Source organism: Cetorhinus maximus, chromosome 2 (assembly GCF_964194155.1).
Source record: "Cetorhinus maximus chromosome 2, sCetMax3.hap1.1, whole genome shotgun sequence".
Lineage (NCBI taxonomy): Eukaryota > Metazoa > Chordata > Chondrichthyes > Lamniformes > Cetorhinidae > Cetorhinus > Cetorhinus maximus.
Genome location: NC_135880.1, coordinates 43,534,333 through 43,548,571, shown reverse-complemented (window position 1 = coordinate 43,548,571; position 14,239 = coordinate 43,534,333). Strand labels below are relative to the sequence as shown.

General features: G+C 41.7%; 1 protein-coding gene across 3 annotated transcripts in view; it reads left to right on the top strand.

Annotated features, from left to right (window-relative positions):
* The window catches only part of fcho2 (FCH and mu domain containing endocytic adaptor 2), a 262,256-nt gene that overhangs the window by 242,612 nt on the left and 5,405 nt on the right, over window positions 1-14,239 (top strand). For all 3 annotated transcript variants that reach the window (XM_078564063.1, XM_078564079.1, XM_078564071.1), the window contains 3 exons: window positions 1,181-1,313; window positions 4,701-4,900; window positions 10,634-10,698. In XM_078564063.1, the coding sequence (XP_078420189.1) occupies window positions 1,181-1,313; window positions 4,701-4,900; window positions 10,634-10,698 (398 nt within the window). The remainder of the gene's footprint in view (window positions 1-1,180; window positions 1,314-4,700; window positions 4,901-10,633; window positions 10,699-14,239) is intronic.

Below are 14,239 nucleotides of genomic sequence, written 5' to 3'. Positions count from 1 at the left end.
ACAGCCTTACAAGTGGTGTTCAGCCCTTGGATGTGTATAAATAAACCTCTCAAGGACAGTATTCAAAAGATGGGGAACAATTGGATGTTTGAAGGCAAAAAAAAATTCACACAGAGTGGAAATATGCAAACACCCTCACTAGCAGCATTCTGTCAATGGATCATAGATGTGTGGAATGAATTTGATCCCAAAACTGTTTAAAAAATTCATTTCTAAAATGTGAAATATTAAATGTGTTCAGCAGTACTGAGGATGATTACTTGTGGAATGATAATGCCAAAGTTGTTACCGATTGTGGTGAAGACACGGAAGATCCACACAATGATGTTACACAACCAGGCAATTGGGACAAATTGTTCAGTGATTCAGATGGTGACCAGAATTATTTTGAAAGATTTTGATGTGGTGTTGTAGTAAATTTGTTATATATTCATATTATGTTGGATGAAATGTATGTAGTTTGTAATGTTATAAAATATGTTGTTGGTTTTTACTTTATTCCATTGCAACGGTCTTTTTTGAATTTCACTTTGGCCCAAATCAAGCATGCATGTCAACTCCAAGAAAACATAACTTGTGTAAAAGTCAACCCCATGACTTTTGGCCTAAAAATTGGTCTCAAAAATTTACATGAGTATATACAATATTTGGTATATAAGTATGCCTGCAGCTTAAGTTATGATCAAAACAAATTTTATTGTCCATTTGGTTTTAATTTTCATAGAAAAATTGAGCCAATTGCAGAATATGATTCACAAAACAGCTAATAAAATCCTGGAATCTCATTTACTAAACAGGAAACTATACTTATTGATTTACCATAAACCAGTAGTCCTAGTCATTGGCTTGGATTCAGGATTTTTTGAGTTTATCAACTTTTGCAAGTTCCTAAGTTGGCTTGTATGGTAATTGTGTTTTTGACAAGTAAGTAAAGCAAATTCAGCAAAAGGAAAAGCATTTTTGTTTTAGAAACTCCTAGCCATCAAGAGGTGAGCAATTTTTAAAATATTTTTCCAATACTGGGTAAATTGCCTATTGGAAACTGTTGATGAGCAGTTCTTCTCAATGGTGACTCAGAACAGTAAGGAGAATTGAGAGTAGGCACAATGGTTAATGTTAATAAATGTTAGCATCTGGAATGATGAGCCTTATCTGAGATATTTTCATGTTTTTCTCTCAGTGATCCATCACAGAATGACTCAAACACAAAGGACTTTTGGATGAACATGCAAACTCTCACTGCCTACCTCAAAAAACTGGCTGAACAGAATCCATCTTCTTCCTATTATAATGTGGATATCCTGAAATATCAGGTAAGGCAAACAATGAAGAAAATCACTGTTGTAAGGACCCTGTGAACAATATTGTAAGTGCGCTTTGAGACTAGTCAGATTTAGTTTCCACGTACAGCTCTGAAAAGAGCTACCTTGTGCACTTTTGATAATACTGTTACAGAAAGCTTATGGCTGCATTGAAGTAGTGAAGATTAATGGCATTATGGTTATATTTGCAGTTTTTATTATTTAGTGAAATATTGGGCTACATTTATTTTTGCATAATTCTAAGAAGATTGAATGAGGTATCTTGGTAACCTGTATATAGTCATTTAAGTTTCCTGTTTCCTAAAAACCTACTGCAGTTCATCATTCAACAAGTGTATAATATTTCTGATATACCTATCATATGATTGTTTCAAACCCAGAATATTTTGAGTCGCACCAATGATCTATTTTGTAAGGTAGTTGAACAAGCTAAAATTGTCAGCTATAGTTGTATTTTAAAGATCTCAAAGAATAGAATGCAGTAGAATGTTGTTCATTTTGGCCTAATCACGATGTAGAACTTCAAAGTTAGAGCAAATTTACCTTCTTGCAAACTGCTAAATCAATGTCATGGAGCACTACACACTGAGCTAAAAATTCAAAATATTTTAAATGTCACATAAAATTCAGTATTTTTATGCTAAAAGAAAGCAAATATCTTGCATTGACAGTTGTTATAAATAATACTCAAGTAGAAAGAATTTAGCTCATTTGCTGCATGATGAATATGCTAAATATCCTTTGCTTCCCTCCTTCCTGTGCCCCCAAAATTAAATGAAAAAGTGAAATAAATGCTATATACAGCAAATGAATCTCATATTCTGTTAATTTTGTATTTTGTAGAAAAAATAATATTTGAATATCTCAATTTAATAGTAATGCATATAAATGTAAATATTTTTAATACTCCCCTGGACAAGCTGCTGCTGTTTTTGCCTTTTGGGATGCTAAGCTGCTATAGCAGAAGTTGTTTTTACCAAGATTTGATTCTTTCCCTTAAATTTTCTGGTCTCTTGTTTTAAAGCCCACATTTGTGCTGAATTTTATAAAACTTGGTTTGCTTTCTAGGACGTTGTTGTACAATACATTAGCCACATGTGGTTGAATGTATTTCTGATTAGTAAATAAATGCATAATCACATATTCATGTGATGTCAGTGACTCATATTTCCACAGCGTATGCTTGTGTACTTTTAACATTTGTGTGCATTGTTGGTGAGATGAAAAGCAGAGTATTCAAGTGCCTTTTGACCATTGGTTACTAATCCTTGGTTACAAAATGGAGGTGGATGTTAAATTAATATACACAAAAGAACTACACTTACCAGGTCTATATGACTAAGTGCACTGTTTTCTACTAATGCTATGCAAGTGACTAAAATAATGTTGTTATAACCACACTTGTGGCTAATTAGTGATTTCTATTGTACAGCACTGCTCTAGTATCTCTCCCAAGCAGCCATTCTTCATGTGCGAGCTTAGATTGTGGGCATCATCGACATATTTGATAATGGATGGCATCACAGCCCCGCCATAGGTGTCTCACCCACATGCATGCTTTGCAGTTGGGGTAACCAGTTTCTAGAAGCCAGCTGGCAACTGTGTTAGACGATTTTCCATTCTCTTTTGCAACACTTATTGTTGGAAGGAACTTCTGTCTACTGGACACTTCTCCACAATAGCACAGCTTAAAATAAGATCATAATGGAGTGGGAATCAAACTTGCAAACCAGCACTCCATGGTGCCGTTCATTCATGCTACATTGTTTATGTAAATGCATTAGTTGATAAATTTTAAAATAGTACTTCCGCTTCAATTCAACACTAGTCATTCACAAACTAACAAAGGGAAAAAATAGCCATAATGTATTCTTTCAATATATTTTGAGTCCTAGTTTTAAAAAAAAGTGAATTCTGGAAAAAAAAGTTGTACTATATTTTTGGAGCTGTGAATATGTTTATTTCAGGAATAAATTGTGTTACGATCCCAGACCAGACCCCCAATTTTGTTAGGATCTGATTTGGGACCACTAACTTTTAAAGTAGACGAAATTTGAAATCTTAGTTACATACTATGAGATAAAGCCCCAAGATTCCACTGTTTTAAATACAAAAGTCAGTAAGTCAACACTTCCTATCTCACACTTTAACATCCAGAATTAACATGAGGTAAACATGAATTGATAGGCAAACTGGTCAAGCCCCAATCTCCCAGCAGCACAAAGCTTCTGCTGCCTTCTCCTCCACTCTGGACTAATCTGGTGTCCTGTTAAATCTTACAACAGGGTCAACTTCTGACCTGAGGCAGGGTCGAATGTATCAACCCTTGGTACACTCTTTACCTTAGATGTTACAACATCCAGTCAACCAAATGTCACTCCCACAGGTGTTGTTATGGTTGCTAACCCTCCAGGATAGGCCTGGAGTCTCCAGGGTAGGCCTGGAGTCTCCAGGGTAGGCCTGGAGTCTCCAGGATAGGCCTGGAGTCTCCAGGAATTGAAGATGAAATCTCCAGGACAATGCTGTGTGCAACTCCAGAGAATAATCATAGGGACATTAAAAATATTGTTTGTTTGTCATTTTCTTTGAACATTTCTCTTTACCAAATAAAAATGTTGAAAATTGGGGGGAAAGACTGTTTGGCTAACAGCCGAGCATCATCCAGTTAGGTAATGCATCTTTTTGCTTTCCAATTGGCACAGGAAGGCAGTGCGTCCCAAGGATGATGTGTTGGCCGACTAATGGCTAGACTGTGGGGGCAAGCCATGTGATGAAACCTTCAGAAATACACTTAATCACAATTGGCAACCCCAACAGGTGCCAATACACAATGGCTCCACACCAAAAATGTGCTGATAAAAATCCAAAAATATGGATTCTCTCTCAATTGGTAAATAGAAAATATCATCAATATCTGCAGCCAAATAAATGATAAAAAAGAACAAAGTTTGTTCATTCATATTTGTGAAAAATTAAGTCTGTGTTGTACAATATGTAGTGTTTTGCCTGATAATTGCTTCATTTGTTCTGTATAGTTCTTCAAACAGCAAGTCTGCATAAGGGGAGGTGGTGGCATAGTGGTATTGTCACTGGACTGGTAATCCAGAGACCCAGGGTAATGCTGGGGACCTTGGTTCAAATCCCACCACACCAGATGATGGAATTTGAATTCAATAAAAATCTGGAGTTAAAAGTCTGATGATGACCATGAAACGATTGTTGTCAAAAACCTGGTTTACTAATGTCCACAGCAATGTGGTTGACTCAATTGAACAAGGAGCAATTAGCAACACCCACATCGAATGAATTAAAAAAAAAGCATTGATCTCGATTAAACTTTTGAGTGCCCTGATGTTTGCCTGTCTCTCTGTCTCTCAGGTATCCTCCAATGGTATTCAGTCAACGCCACTAAACTTAGCTACCTACTGGAAGTGCAGTCTTACCACTACAGATATTCGAGTGGACTACAAATACAACCCAGAAGCTATGGTTTCTCCCTCTGTACTATCAAATGTCCAAATTTTGATGCCAGTAGATGGTGGAGTTACCTACATGCAGTCACTGCCTACTGCTATCTGGTAATTTAGAGACCCAAACCTTTTGTTCACCTTAACCAGCAAAAGAAAGCACATTCTGGTGCCTGTGACTGATATGGAGAAATGTATTAGAGTTGAAATAGTTCTTTGTTTAGTTGACCCAGTAAGGCTCCCCTGTAAAATGCATTGCTCAATCTAGTATTAACAAAATGTTGAAAATATCATTGTTTGCCTTGTATATCAAATTTTTATTCCGTCTCCCTTGGATGGAAGGAGTCATAGTTACCTACCCACAGCCCCTTCCCTCAGGATCATTATATTTGCTTCTTTCCACCCTGCCTCCCCCACCACCCATTTCATGACATTTCTGACATCCAGTCAGTATACTATTTTCTCCTCCAAATGCAAGTTTTATTTTACACATTAGCTAGCCATATAATTATCCTAATCAAACAATGAATGTATTTATCTAGATTTAGAACCAGCCCTAGTGATTGCTTGGCAGTGAGGATAGATCTTTCATCCTTTTTGAATGCAATATATTTGCTTACCTATTAGCTATCCTCCTTGAGTAACTTTAGAAATAAACTGAAGTTGCAGGATAAACAGTATGTCCTCCTCTTGGGTAGAAGAATTTGAGGACAAAGTATCTTCTGAGTTTGACTTTGTCCTTCTTCAGAAATTATCGTCTCACCCAGTGTGTACCATCTACTAGATGCACTGCAGGAACTCACCAAGCCTCCTTAGACAACACCTTCCAAATCCACAACCACTACCATGTGGAAGAACAAGGGCAGCAGACAAATGGGAACACCACCACCTGGAAGTTCCCCTCCAAGCCACACACCATCCTGACTTGGAAATATATCGCCGTTCCTTCACTGTTGCCGGGTCAAAATCCTGGAACTCCCCCCCCGCCCCCCAACCCACCCACCTAACAGCACTGTGGTGTACTTACACCACATGGACTGCAGCGGTTCAAGAAGGCAGCTCACCACCACCTTCTCAAGGGCAATTAGGGATGGGCAATAAATACTGGCCTAGCTAGCGATGCCCACATCCTATGAATGAACTAAAAAAAACCCCATTGTTAACCAACGAGGCAACATAATCATGTCAGCAAGAACAAAGACAGGACTACCTGCATGCCAAATAGCATAGGTAGCAAGTGATAGATAGAGCTAAGCGATCCCACAACCAGCAGATCAGATCTAAGCTCTGCAATCCTGCCACATCCAGTCGCGAGTAATGGTGGACAATTAAACAACTCACTGGAGGAGGAGGCTCCACAAATATCCCCATTCCCAATGGTCGGGGAGCCCAGCACATCAGTGCAAAAGATAAGGCTGAAGAACTTGCAACAATCTTCAGCCAGAAGTGCCGAGTGGATGATCCATCTCGGCCTCCTCCGGAGTTCCCCAGCATCACAGATGCCAGTCTTCAGCCAATTCGATTCACTCCACATGCTATCAAGAAACGGCTGAAGGCACTGGATACTGCAAAAGCTATGGGCCCTGACAATATTCTGGCAATAGTACTGAAGGCTTGTGCTGCCATCCTAGCCAAGCTGTTCCACTACAGCTACAACACTGGCATCTACCCGACTATGTGGAAAATTGCCCAGGTTTGTCCTGTACACAAAAAGCAGGACAAATCCAACCCAACCAATTATAGCCTTATCAGTCTACTCTCGATCATCAGTAAAGTAATAGACGAGGTCATGAACAGTGCTATCAAGCGGCACTTGCTCAGCAATAACTGCTCACTGACACCCAGTTTGGATTCCGCCAGGACCACTCAGCTCCTGACCTCATTATAGCCTTGGTTCAAACATGGACAAAAGAGCTGAACTCCTGAGGTGAGGGGAGAGTGACTGCCCTTGACACCAAGGCAGTATTTGACCGAGTGTGGCATCAAGGAGCCTTAGCAAAACTGGAGTCAATGGGAATCAGGTGGAAAACTCTCCACTGGTTGGTGTCGTACCTAGCACAAAGGAAGATGGTCGTGGTTGTTGGAGGTCAGTCACCTCAGCTTCAGGACATCACTGCAGGAGTTCCTCAGGGTAGTGTCCTTGACCCAACCATCTTCAGCTGCTTCACGAATGATCTTCCTTCCATCATAAGGTCAGAAGTGGGGATGTTTGGTGATGATTGCGCAATGTTCAGCACCATTCATGACTCCTGAAATACTGAAGCAGTCCGTGTCCAAATGCAGCAAGACCTGGACATTATCCAGGCTTAGGCTGACAAGTGGCAAATAACATTTGCGCCACACAAGTGTCAGGCAATGACCATCTCCAACAAGAGAAAATCCAACCAACGCAACTTGATGTTCATTGGCATTACCATTGCTGAATCCCCCACTATCAACGTCCTGGGGGTTACCATTGACCAGAAACTGAACTGGACTAGCCATATAAATACTCTGGCTACAAGAGCAGGTCAGAGGCTAGGAATCATGCGACGAGTAACTCACCTCCTGACTCCCCAAAGCCTGCCCATTATCTACAAAGAACAAGTCAGGAGTGTGATGGAATACTCCCCACTTGCCTGGATAAGAGCAGTTCCCACAACATTCAAAAAACATGACACCGTCCAGGACAACGCAGCCCGCTTGATTGGCACCACATCCACAAACATTCACTCCCTCCACCACCGACACACAATAGAAGCAGTGTGTACCATCTACAAGATGCACTGCAGAAATTCACCAAGGCTCCTTAGACAGCGCTTTCCAAACCCGTGACCACTACCATCTAGAAGGACAAGGGCAGCAGAAAGATGGGAATACCACCACCTGGAAGTTCCCCTCCAAGTCACTCACCATTCTGACTTGGAAAGTGACCCTTCATTGTCGCTGGATCAAAATCCTGGAACTCCCTAACAGCACTGTGGGTGTACCTACACCACATGGACTGCAGCGCTTCAAGAAGGCAGCTCACCACCACCTTCTCAAGGGCAACTAAGGATGGGCAAAAATGCTGGCCCTGCCAGCGAAGCCCACATCCTATGAATGCATAACTTAAAGAAAGATGAAAACAACTTCCCATCCAAAATATCCTCAAGATTTTCTGATATTCTCCTTAATCTCCATGAACTTTTTCCCCATGTCCAATATAGAAGATTTTCCCAAGAACCCTGTATGTGCCCTTGGAGAGAGGAGCTAGTTTAGCTGCAAGGCTTTCTATTAATCTAGGATGGGTTTCTACTTTCACCAAGTCATTGACACCAAAACAAATTGGTCATCTTCCTTTGTCAAAATGCCTCTTTTGAGTAGCATGTACTTCTGTCAAATGCCTTGTACTAGCTGATGGGTATTTTTCAAAATCATCTTCCGATGGGCTTTATAAAATTCAACAGAACCCTGGCTTAGATAATTAAAGATCTGAAACCAGGTCAAGAAGGGTTACTTAATAAGTATTAAAAAAAATTTTCATGTTATATATATGCTGACATGAGACGTAGGCAATAGCTAGGGGAGCCACAAGTTTGTACAGTGATTGTGATGCAGACCTGCATAAGCATTTCTGACGTGAAATTGTTAATTTTGCTTTCAATTCACCATGGATGATGAGATAAAAGCATTAGAATCATGGAATTTACAGCACAAAAGGAAGTTGACCAGTCTATCGTTTTACCAGTTGTTGTCTCTATAAACAATGCAATTATAATAAATGTATACCTTTTGATTATATAGTAATGATCAGGGTTTGAGTATATAGGGCACAGTTTCGAAGTTTGTAGATGGCAACGATAGTTTATGTGTATAGCACTTTCAACATATTAAAACATCCCAATTGCTTCTAAGGAACATTAAAAAGTTAAAATTTGAAAAGGAGCCATGTATGGTGATGTTAGGGCAGAATGCCAAAAACTTGGTCAAAGCAGTAAGATTTAGGAAGTGTCTTAAAGGAGGAAAGAGAGGCAGAAAGGTTTAGGAAGGGAATCCCAGAACTTTGGGCTGGGCAGCTGAAGGAAAGGCCATCAGTAGTTGAGTTATTAATATCAGGGCTGCCTAAGAGGCCATAATTACGCGAGCACAGATATCTCAAGGGCTGGAAGAGATTACAGAGAAAGGGAGACCATAAGACCATGAGACATAGGAGCAGAAATTAAGCCATTCGGCCCATCGAGTCTGCTCCGCCATTCAATCATGGCTGATAAATTTCTCAACCCCATTCTCCCGCCTTCGCCCCGTAACCTTTGATCCCCTTACCAATCAAGAACCTATCTATCTCGGACTTAAATACACTCAATGACCTGGCCTTCATAGCCTTCTGTGGCATTGAACTCCATAGATTCACCACTCTCTGGCTAAAGAAGTTTCTCCTCATCTCTGTTCTAAAAGATCTTCCCCTTACTCTGAGGCTGTGCCCTCGGGTCCTAGTGTCTCTTACTAATGGAAACACCTTCCCCATGTTCACTCTATCCAGGCCTTTCAGTATTCTGTAAGTTTCAATCAGATCCCCCCTCATCCTTCTAAACTCCATCGAGTATAGACCCAGAGTCCTCAAACGTTCCTCATATGTTAAGCCTTTCATTCCTGGGATCATTCTCGTGAACCTCCTCTGGACCCTCTCCAGGGCCAGCACATCCTTCCTGAGATACGGGGCCCAAAATTGCTCTCAATATTCTAAATGTGGTCTGACCAGAGCCTTATAAAGCCTCAGCAGCACATCCCTGCTTTTATATTCTAGTCCTCTCGAAATAAATGCCAACATTGCATTTCTCTTCCTAACTACCAACTCGACCTGCGAGTTAAGCTTAAGAGAATCCTGGACTAGGACTCCCAAGTCCCTTTGCACTCCAGATTTCTGAATTCTCTCCCCATTTAGAAAATAGTCTATGCCTCTATTCTTCCTACCAAAGTGCATGACCTCACACTTCCCCACGTTGTATTCCATCTGCCACTTCTTTGCCCATTCTCCTAACCTATTCAAATCCTTCTGCAGCTTCCCTGCCTCCTCAATACTACCTGTCCCTCCACCTATCTTTGTATCATCTGCAAACTTAGCCAGGATGCCCTCAGGAGGAGTAAGGCCATGGAGGGATTTTAAAATCAAGGCATTGTTTGACCGGAAGCCAATGTAGATCAGCAAGCACAGGGATGATGGGTGAATGGGACTTAGTCCAAGTAAGGATATGGGCAGCAAAGTTTTGGATAATCTCAAGTTTACAAAAGTTAGAATGTGGGAGGCTGGTGAGGAGTAACAGAGGCATGGATGAGGGTTTCAGCAGCAGATGAGCTGAAGCAGGGGCAGTGCTGAGTGATGTTACGGAGGTAGAAATAGGCGGTCTTAAGTGTTGACACAGATATAGGGTTAGAAGCAGGTCAGAGGCTGGGAATTCTGCAGCGAGTAACTACCTCCACGCTCCCCCAAAGTCTGTCTGCTATCTCCAGGCACAAGTCAGGAGTGCGATGGAATACTCTGCACTAACCTGGCATTAATTTCCCACTTAAGGGCCTCAGTTGGCCCATTGGATGGTGGGCTGCCCGATGCCGTAATTTTACCGCTGGTAAAATTGCATTGGGAGCTGTGGTGGGCAGGTAGATGACAGGCTGGCCACCAGCTGGATTTTATGTGCCCCTCCGCCTTCAAACCTGCCAGTGGGAGAGCGTAAAATCCATCCCCACGATTCAGGTGCATGGCAACGAGCAAAAGAGGAAACTAACTTAGTCTTCTATAAATGTTGTATAGTTGATTAATGTTAGAATATAAGTATGTAAATGTTACAGTATTCTTATTTTGCACTTGTTCACCTGACCTTGATCCAGGAATGCAGAACAGAAGAAGGCCTTATGGAAGCTGTCTGAAATTTCAGAGAAATCTGAGAATGGAGGTAGGTAGAATATGTGAATCACTATCTTTCATTTCAAAGTGTCTGTTCATTTGTTTCCAACAGGGAGTTGAAGTAAATTTCACTTGTTGAAATTAATTTGTGAAAAATGAAAGAAATTTTATGTGAATCACAATGGTGCCAATGCTTACTCTCCAACCCCTGCCACAAACACCATTACCCTGTCACGGACTCCAATGTCCGTTAAGACTATACTGTCTGAAATACGGGCACCTTTTTGACTTGGAGCTGAGCATCTAATTCCATATCCACTCAATCACAAAGCCATCTGGTTCCATCTCTAACGACGAGTCTCTCCAGACATAACTCAGCTCATCTATGGAATGGTCATAGAGCCTTTTTCAGCCCTAGTCTTGATTACTCCAGTGCTATCCTTGTTGGTTTCCCATCAACAACAGCTTCAACACCTTTTATTTATTTGGAGCCTTTAATGTAGTAAAACGTCCCAAGGTACTTCACAAGAGGGGTATAAAGTAAAGTTCGATACCAAGGCACATTAGGAGAAATTAGAGCAGATGACCAAAAGATTGATCAAAGGAGTAAGTTTTAGGAACGTCTTAATGGAGAAAAGAAAGGTAGAGAAGTGGAGATGTTCATGGAGGGAATCCCTGAGCTTGGAGCCTTAGCAGCTGAAGGCTAGGCTGCCATAATAGACAGATTAAAATTGGACATGCTTTAGAGGTCAGAATTGAAGGAGTGCATATACCTTAGAGAAGGAGATAACAGAGATGGGAAGGGGTGATTTCATGCAGGGATTTGAAAATGAGGATGAGAATTTTAAGATTGCACTTGTTAATGGAGATGAGGGTTGAGGACACGAGGTGAAGAGTTTAAGAAGACATTTTCCAGTAGAGAAAAGATGGGATTTGTCTTTACATTCCAGAATAATCCTGGTTTAGTGCGCAGTTTTGGCAGACAAGAACCGATAGTGCTTTTCATAGTTCAGCCAGATCTGGCGGCTAAGCCAGTTGTTCCCCATATCCATTCAAATCTACATTTCTTGGATTTAAGGGAGTAGAGGTGAGGACCAACATTAGAGAGAGTAATGGGAACTAGGGCATAAGAGGTGGAGGTGAGTATGAGGTTGAGCAGATTGGCAGCTGCAGATATATCATGGCCTGAATTTTTCCCGCATCGGGCGAGCTCGGCAGGAGCGACCTGGGGCGTTTGCGGAGCCGACTGCTGCCTGCAATCAGCTCCGCACCGCCATTTTACTCGGGTGGGTTAATTAAGGCCCGCCAAGCGTAATACACGAGCGGTAGTGCTGAGCGCTACCTGTACTGGTGGGGGGTGGAGGGAGAGTCGGGTCCAGTGTTCTTTTGCACGTGCACACGAAAGAGTGCTTCAGTCTCCCTGAGGCACAGAGCTGCCTCAGGGAAATGGAAGCGCTTTTGAAAAAAATAAATGAATGTCATAAAAATTTAATGAAACATGTCTCCTCATGTGACTGTGTCACATGAGATGGGACATGTTTTTATTTTTCAGAAAAACTTTTTATTTAATTTGTAAAAGCTTTGGGAAACCTCATCCCACTCGTGGATGAGGTTACCTAAAAAAATGTAAAGGCCGCTTGGCCTTTTTGCCTGCCCGCCAACCATAAGGTTGGACGGGCAGCGTAAACTTGAAATTAGTTACTTCGTTAATGGCCATAATAGGCCTATTAATTATTGGCGGGCATGCAGCCAGCTCTGGCACGCGCCCGCCGGCCGAACGAAACATTGTGAGACAGCGCAATGATGTCGGGATGCACGCCCAACTTCATCACATGTCATTTTACGCGCCGGCTTGTCGGGCCCTCCTCCACACGTCGACTGAAAATTCCTGGCCCATGAATTATCACCATGATTCACATAAAACTTCTTTCATTGCCCACCATGGCAGATGGCGAAATTTGAATTCAATAAAAAATTTGGAATGAAAAGTCTAATGATGACCATGAAATCATTGTCGATTGTTGTAAAAACCCATCTTGTTCACTAATGTCCTTTAGGGAAGGAAATCTGCAGTTCTTACCCTGTCTGGCCTACATATAACTCCAGACCCACAGCAATGTGGTTGACTCTTAAAATGCCTTCTAGCAAGCCACTCGGTTCTCAAGAGCAATTAGGGATGGGCAATAAATGCTGGCTTGGCCCCATCCCATGAATGAATAATAAAGAAAAATAAATGGAGGGCCAAAGGCTAGACAGTCGGGATTTTGAAAGCGCAGTTTTAAGTGAATTACAAGGGAGCTTTTCCCAAGGACAGACACAGTAGGAAATAGAATTGAAGGGGGAAAGGGTATGTGGGTGGAGACCAATACAAGGAAATGATCAAATGCCTCACCTGTGATTGACATGATGGGAAAAACAAGGGCATATGAAATGGCAAGGTCAGGTGGGTTGGGAAATTTATATGGAGGGAGAGATTAAAGGAGGATAGGAGGGCAGTGAACTCAGCAGGTTAAAATCATTGAAGATGATAAGGCTTGGTGCAAAGGCTGAAGGAGGAAAGTATTGAAGATATTTCTGTGAGAAAATCTTTATGGCACTTGGATGGGTGGTAGAGAACGAGGATCTTAAATGAGGCGAGAGGGGTGGAACAAGGTGAGATGATCAAAAGAGAAGAAAATGCCACTGGAGTAGGGGGACAAACCAAGGTGCAGTTTAGTGATGAGAGGCACATTGCCAACATGATGGTTTTGGGCAGGTCAAGTGGTGAAAGATACAGCCAAGCAAGGGCACTTCATTTAGTGGGAAGGTGTCATTACCCCTCAACCAGGTTTCAGTCAACATTAGAATGTCATCGCAATCATCCACAATAAGTTCGTGGATGATGAGGGCCTTGTTCACATGCGAATAGACATTCTGGAGGGAGATGCAGAGAGACACAGTGATAGCTAATCCACTTGAAGAGTCCACAGGGTCAGCACTGTTGAGTTCTACAGGAATGAGGATGGCAAGATTAGCCCCCAACAGGAATACTGGGCAGGAAGGTCAGCAAGAGAGCAGAATGGGGCAGTTGGAGTTTCTGCTCAAAAGGAAACAGTGACAGATGTCTCAATGAACCCTTTGGACGATATCAAGAGAGGTAGAGACGGAAGCTGTAAGCTTGTGTAAGAGGCTGTCTCATCTATAACAGTATAAAAACGTAAGAACTAGGAGCAGGAGTAGGCAGTTCAGCCCCTCGAGCCTGCCCCACCATTCATTACGATCATGGCTGATTTCATTTCGGTCTCAACTCCAATTTCCCGTCCTCTCCCCATAACCTTTCAACCCGTTACTAATTAAAAATCTGTTTATCTCCTCCTTAAACTTATTCAGCATTCCAGCATCCACTGCACTCTAAGGTAATGAATTCCACAGATTCACGACCCTTTGAGAAAAGTAATTCCTCCTCATCTCTGATTTAAATCTACCCACCCCTTAGCCTAAAACAATGACCTCTCGTTCTAGAATGCCCGACAAGGGGAATCATCCGCTCCATGTCATCTTTGTCTATCCCCTTTAGCATTTTATATACCTCAATTAGATCTCCTCTCATC